The sequence below is a fragment of the Penaeus chinensis genome, chromosome 12 (genome assembly GCF_019202785.1).
Source record: "Penaeus chinensis breed Huanghai No. 1 chromosome 12, ASM1920278v2, whole genome shotgun sequence".
Taxonomy (NCBI): domain Eukaryota; kingdom Metazoa; phylum Arthropoda; class Malacostraca; order Decapoda; family Penaeidae; genus Penaeus; species Penaeus chinensis.
In genome coordinates, this window is record NC_061830.1 from 6,050,120 (window position 1) to 6,061,768 (window position 11,649).

The following is an 11,649-nucleotide window of genomic DNA, read 5'->3' on the forward strand; positions in this document are numbered from 1 at the left end:
TAGGCAAGATTGCAAGCTCTATCCTGCTAGAGTATGTGGTGAAGGTAATTTTTTTTTGGTGTATGACAAGATGACATCCACAGACAAGATATAGAATTTACATTTAATTTAGTGTTGTTGGAACAAATACAGTGTTTATTTCTCAGGCAAAACTTAGGTTTCTGAGTTAGCAACCTAGTTAATCTTTTTAGTATGAATGCAGTATGTTCGGACAATATGAAGATGATATACTTGTGGAGGACTAATAGTTGCAGTTGTTGCTTCAAGAAATAATCTGCAGACATGAATAGTAATTAGGTGCTCCTGAGTTTCACTTCTATCTCTCTTATCTTAGATTGTTGAATAAATTTTGTGATGTGAACTTGGCAAGTGTGCTCATATTGCAAAGAATTATCAGCACCCCACTCCTATCCTATTCCATAGTTTTAGGGAACCTGTGGTATTTTGTGTATGGGTAGAAGGCAGAAAATATGAAATACATTTGATTTCTGCCTCAGTGGTTAGAGTATCAGCCTCAAAAACTACCATGACGATCTAAGTTTTAGTCACAGACTGGTGCATTGTTCCCCTGGGTATCGAACTTCACCTCGATTGCATACAGACATAGGAGTCCATAATCTAGTGGAATGTTCCGTGCTGGTCCCAAGCTCATATGAATGGGATAGGGTTGGTGGCAGGAAGGGCATTTGGCTGTAAAAACAAACCAAGTCTATGACGGGATCATTCTGCGGTGGCGACCCCAGAGGGGAGAAGTGGAAAGAAGAAAAAAAAAAAAAAGGATTTCTGCCTAAAGTAAGATAAACAAATAAATTCTATAAGTTTGTGATATTTTGCTCACCCACACATGGTTATCTCTGTGTCACAAGACACTATGGTGTTTAGCTCAACAAACATCCTCCACTTATATTGTGATAAGGTAGAGTTTGGTCTGGTTCCTTATTTTATTATGAAATTCCTGGGTGTACTATCACCATGTATCATATTACAAAGTGTATTGTCATTCTCTAAAACTGTCATGTTGGTCTTTACAGGATCTTGATGGAAGCAGAGACCAGTGGCAAATAGTGCATCAAGAAAAATTACTGTTCAATTTTGAAATGTGGTCTGGAAAGAAACTTCAGAAATATATTAGACATGATATATAGTCTAAGCATTCAATCTCTGCTTTATGTATATATTTGTTTCAGTAAGCTTGGAGTCAATATAAATATATATATATATATATATATATATATTATTTATTTGAATATTAATTTACTCTAATCTAATTCAGTAATCATCTTTTGGGGGAACTACAAAAGAATTACTGATATGGGCCAATGTAGAATGTGTGTTTGTTGACTGGCATTTGCTACTGACTGAGAATTCAAAAGATTAAGAATGAGTAAGGTTGGTTTTGATTGCCTGTCCTTAGCATATAGCCTGGGCTACATATGTCTGTCTCTCCTTACCTCAGTATGGCTATGTGAAATGAGTACTTGCTGATGAGATTTTCTTGCCCTTAATGGTGTTTTAAGTAGTAATGCAGGGTACCCTTGTATGGTGACCTCAAAATTTTCACTGAGGATCAATTTTGGGTAAAACCTCAAAATTGTCATGATGTGTATAGGTACCAGGCACCCAGTACAAAGGGCTTAAGGAAACTGTTATTTTGTGGTTAGTGCTATAATTGTAACAGAGTCTAAATCAGAATGGGATCAGAAGAAAACAACCTACAAGTTTTCCAGTTGACTTATTTTTCCTAAGTAAAGTTTCTTTCAGATTAATGATTTACACTTTCATGAACCTATGTATGTTTGTAAAGCAGCTAGGTGATTTTAGGCAACCTCCTTCCACCTTTCTCTTGTGCTAATGTTAGGTAGCATCAGTATTTGTATGGCTATGTCATCATTAACTTTGCATTTTTCACCTCAAGCGGATTTGAACCATGGGCACTGGATATTTCATCTGTACCTTTTTGAGGTAGTTTATTACTTAAATCTATGAGTAGTTACTTTTGGTTGCCAGAATGATACTGTGATCATATTCCAGTGTAAGATTATGATGGGGTGTATTTCTATATTATTTTGTGAAGGAAAAAATGAACACTATAATATGTGTACAGATAAAAAAGAAATACAACAAATATAACAATGGAATAATAATTATTGTGTCTGTTTCTTTTTATCATGGGCTCATTATTTTTTGTAAGGCATCTGTTACTATTCTTTTATATGTTTTTATACATTTGTCAAGTCCAACTTTCATCTTAGGTCATTATTATAGACATTAAATATTTTGTTTTTTGGTTTCAGTTATGGAGCAAGAACCATAAAAGAAAATTATGAGAGGCCCAAGTCTCTTCCACCATAGAACTGGATTCACATGTTGGTTGAAACGTGAGTAGAAAAGAAAGAGATTGAGATGTGAGCAGGAAGTCAAATCTATCTCTCGCAGAGGCTCTCCAGTTTACCTCACAAATGGAGAGTGATGTGGAGGAGGATTCCAGATACCTTGCAGACAGTGTGAGGAAGTCTTCCTCACACAGCCATCAGAACAGTCGCAGTCATGACGGCCACATATCCAACAGGTCGCAAAAATCCCTCTCCCATACCTCAGCGTGGGAGAAGGACCACGCCAATCCAGAAGAAGACTGGACTCTCTCACAGTCCAGCTTGAAGTCGAGCAGCAGGAAATCGGATAACAGAAAAAGAAGCAATCAAACCCCGGGCAAAAGCCGATACGGGAGAGCGCAGCAGAGGCAGGAGAAGGAAGGAGAATTGGAGCATGGGGAATATGCAGACAATGGACAGAATAATGGAGATCAATTAAGTGTCCAGGAAGAAGCGGAGGAAAGCACTAATGACACGTCGATGGATGAGACCAGCTTTAGCACTTCCACCTACACAGACAAGGAAAATGGGAGCTCCTCAGAGCTTTCAGTTGACCCTGTTGTTTGGAAGAAATTCAAGTTTCTCACTTCCATCCTCAAGGTAATGTTTTATGTAGAGCTTGATGTTATGCATATGTGAACTTTCATTTCCATCAATATGTGTGTATTGATACAGAAAATATGTATATTTTTTTTATTTTTATATTTATGCTTCTTTCTTAATTTATACTTATAGATATATAAATTTACACACACACACACACACACACACACACACACACACACACACACACACACACACACACACACACACACACACACACACACACACACACACACACATATATACACATACACATACACATACACATACACATACACATACACATACACATACACATACACATACACATACACATACACACACACACACACACACACACACACACACACACACACACACACACACACACACACACACACACACACACACACACACACACAGTAACACTAAAAGTAACAGTAATAGTAAGAGTAACATCACTCCCTTATCAATAGTAAACATATCCATTATTAAAAAAAAAAAAAAAAAAAAAAAAAAAAAAAAAAAAAAAAAAAAAAAAAAAAAAAAAAAAAAAAAATATATATATATATATTTGAAATGTCATTCTCATAATCAGTATTATTCCAAAGATGCCACATGAATATTTCTTTTTTATCACAGGAAACACAGCACAACCTCAAAGCGATGGATGAACTCGTCCTTGAGCATCAGCACTTGCAGGAATTGTCAGACCGCGGTGCAATCCGGAGCACAACCCATGCGTCTACCAGTTACATTCCAGGCACAGAACAGGTATGTGAAAGGAAACACTGATTTGGGGTTATTTTAGTGTATATACTACTAGTACAAGTTGATGCATTATATATATATATATATATATATATATATATATATATATATAATGATTCATAGTTATCATGTTGTATATTTCTGATATTAGGATTAGAGAGAAGATCCATTGAACTGATTCCCCTGTTGTAGATTTGCTAGTTAGAGTACTATTTGCATGTTAATAGACATTTGAGAAATGTCAGTTTGTATATATCATACCCTTTATGCTTATTATAAAAGTTTTTGATATATACTGATATAAGTAGTTATTGGTATATTTTTTGCTTTTGATAATTTAGACTGTAAGCATTATAAAAATGACTCACCATCAAATATATTTTATGATATTGTTGGTGTTACATGTCGTTTCGTGGAATAGCTAAAACTTTTGTTTTTATCCTTGTTATACTTGTGTTCATCGCCAGAGTACTCATGCATCCTTTATGTATATTCTTTGTTCTATATTAGATATCTTAGGATATCTGTTTGTGAGGACATGGAATAGAGTTTATCAGAATCTTTCTTTTTCAATATTTATTTTGTTGCATATGGTTATGTTATATATTTTTAAGAATAGTAATTTTTCAGAATACCTTCACATAACTGATCACAGTGATTTTGGTATCGATGGATTACTCTTACTCTCTACCATCCAAATATACTAAAATTATGCCATGGAAACCTCCCTGCCTTTAGTGACAATCTTGGCCCCAATAACAGAGGAGGAGCATGAAAGGTACCAAGGAAATATCCACAGAATCAGTCACTTTATTGTGTAATTCAGATGGCTATAGCCCTTGCAGCCCCTCTCCTGGAGGACTGCATCCCTGCATCCAGTAGTATAGTGAGGCATAACCTTCATTATGTTATTATATTATTGTTAATTTACCCTGCAATTTCTCTGGTAACTTTCATGTCCTCCCCTGCTATCAGGGCAAAGATTATATGGGTTGGGGGGGGGGGGTTCTGCAGTGTATTTTCTACATATATTCATACTAGAGGGTGACAGGAATCCATTGATACCAAAATCGTCACAATCGGTAATGCGAAGGTATTGTGAAAAATTACCTTAAAGAATGTATACCAAGACCTAAAGATTTGTTGGAATCTTTTTTTTTCAGTTTGAGAGGGTAATTTTTCCAGTTGGTTATAGTTTATTAATCCACTGCCACTACAGGTAGATGGCACCACCAGTCCTTATTCATGAATTAGGCAATCACTAGTCCTACCCAGCTCACATGTTTACCATTTTTCTTGATTTTTGGAAATATTTTTTTTTTATTGGCATTAGTATTGTTGATAAGATCATATCAAACATAATTTGTCACAAGTAATGTTATAGCATTGGTATTAAGAGCATATAATAATTAAAAGTCAGGGAAAGCGGGAATCAGATGGTCTTGTAGGCCTGCTAACTGATTCCTTGGTGGCTGAGTAATTGTGGAGCCATCTATGTGTAAACATTTCACAGATCAAAACTACTTGTTTCCAGTGGCAGTGGGTTGAGACCCTGATACATTAATGTCTTCTTATCAGTATGCCTGTGGCAAAAAACAAGGCAGTCATGTAAAAACTCCTAAAATAATGTAGTTCATGATGATTATGTTTGCAGCCAACTTCATTTACAGCTTACTTTCAAAAGTAACTTTTTGACTAGGCATTCATTAACCTCCAATTTTTTCACATTGATAGAATCAAATGCTTTTTGTAGTCCTCCAGTTTAGTCTAATCCTTTTGCCTTACAAAATAGTCTGCCAATGCATATGATCCCGTAGTACTCATGGCCTAGTAACGAATTCACCCGAACCATAACATGTGCAGGAGCTTGGTGACGGGGAGCCTAAAACAGATGAGGCAAAGCTTGAGGAAATCCTGAGTCTGCTTCACAACCTCACGCGCACGCTGTCGTCGTATGAACAGCATCCTCTGCTGGTGAGTGCGTGGGATTTTAGATGCATGAATTGTTATCGATGCTTAGGTTGTTGTATATTATAGTGTGTATAGGGTATGTGCGTTAGTATATATTTCCTGTGTTACAATATATAACAATGTATATGTATTGAGCTCTACATCATATGCTTTTTCAGAAAAGCTATGAAATACTAGTATGCTTTGATTATTAATACAGTAGTATTATTATTCCAAAGGTCTAGAAATTATATTCTTAATTCCTTTTGATTTTTCAGCTTGAGATTGTTGTTTTAGAATTTCATAGGTTAAACCAAATTACTTAAAAAGACTTCAGTTTAGCCTTTTTGAACTCAAAGATTAAGTTGACTTTTTCTCTTGAATATTCTAAGAGCTGTTTATGGTATGAAATACTTCCTTATGAATAAAAGAGTGGAATTTTTGGTTTACTTCTGGTGGTTATAACAATATTGAGTAATTTATATCTCATGCCACACCCTAGTTGACTAAATGAGCTGAAGTAATTTTCTCCACCCCGTTTCATTCCTGCTGATCTTTGTGATAGTTTATGATAAGTGCTTTTTCAGTAATATTTGTAATAAATGATGGCCAAAAGGCAGGGCTTAGCACGACAGTTGCCAGATAGGGTTTTCATCAAAACATAGTAGAGCTACCTGCCTTATAAGTTCCTTGGGTAATACTACAAGTTTTGTTTTAATGTGTAGCACACTGAGTATCAAAGAGGGTGTCAATCTGTAGTTCCTATTGATTTTTATGCTAAGCACATTGAGAAAATTATAATTTCCCCAAAGACTGGCAAAATCTGATATGGGTAAAACACATTTATTTAGTCTGTTTTGAATAGCAGTTATTCAAGCTCAGATAATTCTGATTTAAATATTTTTGGTACATGATCATGCCATTGTTCATATTTAGTTTAAAGGGTTAATATCATGTGAATTACTTTTGTTCATATTAAAATTCGTAAATTTTATTCCTGTGCAGCTTTTGTAGGTGAAGTAAGGGTGAACTAAGGCACATGAAACTACATGATGTTATTAGTAATACAATTTTTTTTTTGGTAATTAATGCTAATCATGAAGATGTATACATCTCAACTTAAATTTCTCAAATGACAGGACCTGCCAAGTAGATGTTCACCCAAAGTTGAGGATGTGTGAATGGCTTCAAAGTGTGAAACGGGCATAAACTTCTTTAAAAATAGTTTCCAATAGGTCCTCAATACTGTAATCTGTAAGCCTGTTACAGAAGGTAGAATCAGTTGGCTGACTAGTCAAGTAGCTCACACAGCAACTATATCATAATGTGAAGGTACTTCACTATCAGTGGCACAGCATTATCTGCAAAAGGGTTGGAATAGCACGCTTCCAAACCTTCCTTGGATTGCAGTCTGTCCTGCAGAATGTTGCCTCATCAGGCCTCAACTCTGGATTCCACTTCTGTGTACTCCTTGCTGAGTAAGGAAATGGACACTACATTCCACTTTTGGTTATTGATGGAAATAATGCAAAAGTCCTTTTCTAAATGCCAAATGAGCCTAATCACCCTCCCAAGAGGCTTTTGCATTCATGGCGAGTCTTTCTTGTTACCCTGGCCTTCAGCCTCAATGCTCACAACGGCAAGTTCGTGTCACCCACCCCTCAAGCCAAATTTTTTCATGATGTGATAGATAGTCATGTGGATCGAAGGGGTTAATAATTGCAAGCTAATCAGTAACTGATTTGTTGTTGCATTTTGAAATCTGGGTAGAAAAGTTGAGGAGAATTGCTACCTAGTCAATTTGTCCCAGACAGTTTTTTTTAAAACCGGGAGGGAGACAATAGCATTCTGAATTGTGCCATTTGTACATTCTCAACTTAGGAGTGAGTATTTTAATGGCAGGTATAAGTATATATATATATATATATATATATATATAATTTTTTGTTTTTGTTTTGTTTTCTTTCTTTCTTTTTTTTCTTTATGGAAACCACTTTTTGATTTGCTTTACATAAAAATTTAACAAATTCTTGTGTTTAAGCAGTATGAGTGTAATTTTTCCTTACTTCTTATTTTATAGATTTTGTAATGGTACATGTAACTCTTTCAGTCCTGTTGCCATAGTCATGGCTAATGCCGCAGTCCTATTTGTTATGTATGCAGTAGGCCTGTCAGAATCTTATCTTATTTTTTCCTGTAACTTTTTCATGATGAGCAACATGAGATATTTATATATAGTGTGCACAAATATATTTAGTTGTGTTTGGCAAGTTCACCTTGAAAAATGGTAATACAGCAAAAATCTCCATTGCATTGCAAAGAGGAAATGGGGGAGTCTTGATACTGCATGGGAGAGTTTTTGTGGGCTGTGTGTACTATCTACACACCAAGGAAAGTCCCTACATAAGAAAGCTTAATACTTAATGCTCCACTGACACCTGTATTTGAAATATGACAATGAAATACATATTTTCTGGTGCATAAAATTGAGGTCTTCAAATGGCTGCAACCAAATTTACTTCAGCAAGGTCTCCTCTTCTATGGCATTAAGGTGTTTTAATATTTTTAATATGTTTTGATATAGTATTTTTAAGACACCTTCAAAAACATACTAAGGAACTATGATTAGCATTAGAATTTACAGAGGGTGCATTGATATATTATTATGAAAATTGTAAGTAATATAAGAAGGAGAGGAAAGTTGAGGTGATAATTTATATATTTTTTATAAAAAAAAGTAGAGAATAGAATTCTTTAGTATTTACTAGCTGAGAATTTATTTTTAGTTATACATGATGTTTCTATGCAGGATAAATAAACATTATCTTTCAGAATTTTTTATTTGTTGAAAGCTAAAACAAAACTAGTAACAAGTGGTATGTTGAACTTATAAAACATTTGTCAATTCCTTTTATCTTCTCTCAACATTGAAACTAAATTCTACAACAAAGACCATGTTAAAAAGTACCAACAATTTAGAAGTATATCTATTTTACATATGGTCAGTCCTTTACCATTTAGTAATATCCATACCAAGGGTAATACCCCAGGGTCCTATATCCTCCGTATCCTCCAAGCCCACCAAGTCCACCATAGGGCCCAAGGAAGCCCCCCCTCACCCCCCCCAGGAACCGACCTCCATAGAGTCCCCCTAGACCGCCACCAATGCCTCCTAACAGGCCATGTCCGTAACCGCGAAGTCCCCCATACCCATAGAGCCCATGCCCATAACCTCCATGCCCATATCCCCCATTACCATAGCCATACTGCTGCTGGCCATATCCGTGGCCATTCTTGTGCTTCTGCCCGTAGTCATTACCATATGCATGGCTGTACTTGTGCTCATAGCCCTTGCTGTAGCCCTTGGCATAACCTTGTTGAGTTCCTTGCTCCCCACCGTAGTTGAATCCTCCATGACCCTTGCTCCCATAACCCCCTAGACCTTTAAAACCCCCATAGTTGCTGAAACTACCATGGTCTCCAAAATCATTGTAGCCATCATATCCAAAGTCATCTCCATAGAGTCCCCTTGCCTGTCGCACACTCTGGGATGTTTCAAGCTCTTCTCCTTTCATCTCCTCTCCCTTTTCATTGGTCTGAGATTTGAGTGTTTGCCTATCTGTTTCTAATTTTTTCTTGGTTTCACTTGTAGAGAGAGTTGCCAAGTCAGTACTTTTGTCAGTGGAATTTTTCTCAACTCTGCCATCATTTTTCACGATGGGTTTGATTTTGTCTTGTGAAAAGAGTTTGAGGGCACGTTCAGGAGACAGCATGGTGACTTTTGTGCCCACTTCCTCTTCAGAGGTTGAAAATTGGCTGATGAAGTTGTAATGGTTGGGGTCAGTCTTCGAAGAATTGGGAGATATGGCACTAGTCTTCAAAGGGCTAGCAGTTATGCAATGATGATGAAAAAGTGCCACAAATAGGAGGATAATCTGAAAATAAGAAAGATATTTTAGACTCAGAGTTAATGTTATATTGGAATATTATTTCCTCTATGCAGAATAAAGGAATTATAATTTTTGCTATTGTATTAATTCAACTGACGTGCTTGGTAGTTATTAGAATAATCAATAGAAAATATTAATACTTAAAAGTTTATAATTTTTACCTTGAGCTCCATTGTAGAAGTGATTGTAAGGACTGTCAGATAAGTGACTGAGGAGCCATTCTGGAGAGATGTCTTTATATAGAATAACTACCCTTTAATGCATGATGTGGCAAATGGGAGAAACAATGTGGAAAGGCAATTTTTCTGTAACTTGGGTGGAGCTGTACATTGTAAGATGAGAAAGAGTGAAAGTGATAATTTTGGGTCACGTCTTTGGGATGCTAATATCTTGAATGATGTACTTTGCTTTTATGAAAAGTAAGAACTTTTCATCTCAATTTATGTAGTTAATACATGCAGAAAGGATTGGGGTGATAATATTTTATATGAAAATATTATGCCAAAAATATTTATGACAGTGATCATATAATTTTGCAAATATTTATGGTCAGAGAAGTAAATTTTTTCCTGTTCCTTAAGGAAAATGACTTGCACATTTTTAGAATGTAGAACTTCCTGTTTCAAATGTGATGAGTCATGTAGGAGGTATGAGAGCCTCACTGTTGTAGAATTTACCCATGTGTGATTCACAATAATTTCTTTATAGATGTTTTAAGATAAATTAAATAAGAAAATAATTATATATATACACATTTGCCATACTTTATATGAAGGAATGGATCAGAAATAAGACAAAGGGTTAAGGAAAATAGAATAAAGGAAAGAATTAACAGAGGATGATAGTTACAATGAAATTTAAACAAAGAGACAAAACCAGAGAAATTACAAAATAGATACAACTTTTTTTTCTAGTCTTAAAGGTTGAACTTGCACTTAAAGAAAATGAGAAAATAAGGAAGCAAAGAAAAGCAATAAATGATGAAGGGACTTAATACCCATTCTCTGTGACATAATTACCATCACCAGAGCAAGAAGAGGGAAAGTGCAAGGTTATTAGTGTTAAAGCCTCTGGATGACTTCCCTTTCTTCATCTCTCAAAGCTCACGCCCACGAGTCGGTGATATTGTCTCCCTGGGTGTCTTTGTTAAGGGTGAATGACACCTCCTTTGGGACCTACTTCTTCTTCTTTTATTGTGTTGTCTCCCTGTTCTTGTCTTTTCTTGTGGTTTCTCCCTATTCTCATCTTTTCTTGTGTTTTTTTTATTATTTTCATCTTTTGTTCTATTTTTTTTTTTTTTTGCATATATTCTGTAAAAAAAATATTTTGGCTTTTTTTTCCTATCCTTTCCATTTTGTTACTTTTTAATGATAATTATAATATTAATGATGGTGATGATGATGTTGATAATATTCATCAACACCATTACCATTATTACTATTATTCCCTTTGTTATTATTATTATAATTATCATTACTATCATTATCATCATCATAATTTTTATCACATCATGATGATTATGATTATGATTATGATTATAACAATTATTATTATTTTTATTATGATTATTATTGTTCTTGTTATTTCACTAGTCTTATTGTCACTATCATTTTTATCATTATCACTAATATTAATATTAATATTAATATTAGATTGATATTAATACTAATATTAATATTAAATAAATTTTAATATTCATATTAAATAAATTTTAATATTCATATTAAATAAATTTTAATATTCATATTAAATAAATTTTAATATTCATATTAAATAAATTTTGACTAGTAATTAGATTAGTATTAATATTGAAATATTAATATTAATATTAATATTAATATTGATATTGATTTAAATATTAGTATTAATATTAATATTTAAATTGATATTAAAATCAAAATGAATGTTAACATTAATATGTAAATTAATATTAATATATAAATTAATATTAATATGTAAATTAATATTAATATGTAAATTAATATTAATATGTAAATTTATATGTTAATTAATATTAATATTTA

General features: G+C 34.2%; 1 protein-coding gene across 1 annotated transcript in view; it reads left to right on the forward strand.

Annotated features, from left to right (window-relative positions):
- Window positions 1-11,649, forward strand: part of LOC125031084 (COP1-interactive protein 1-like) — a 32,342-nt gene that overhangs the window by 555 nt on the left and 20,138 nt on the right. Inside the window, exons 2-4 of the mRNA XM_047621561.1 lie at window positions 2,295-2,972; window positions 3,597-3,728; window positions 5,589-5,699. Coding sequence (XP_047477517.1) covers window positions 2,460-2,972; window positions 3,597-3,728; window positions 5,589-5,699 — 756 coding nt within the window. The 5' untranslated portion in view covers window positions 2,295-2,459. The remainder of the gene's footprint in view (window positions 1-2,294; window positions 2,973-3,596; window positions 3,729-5,588; window positions 5,700-11,649) is intronic.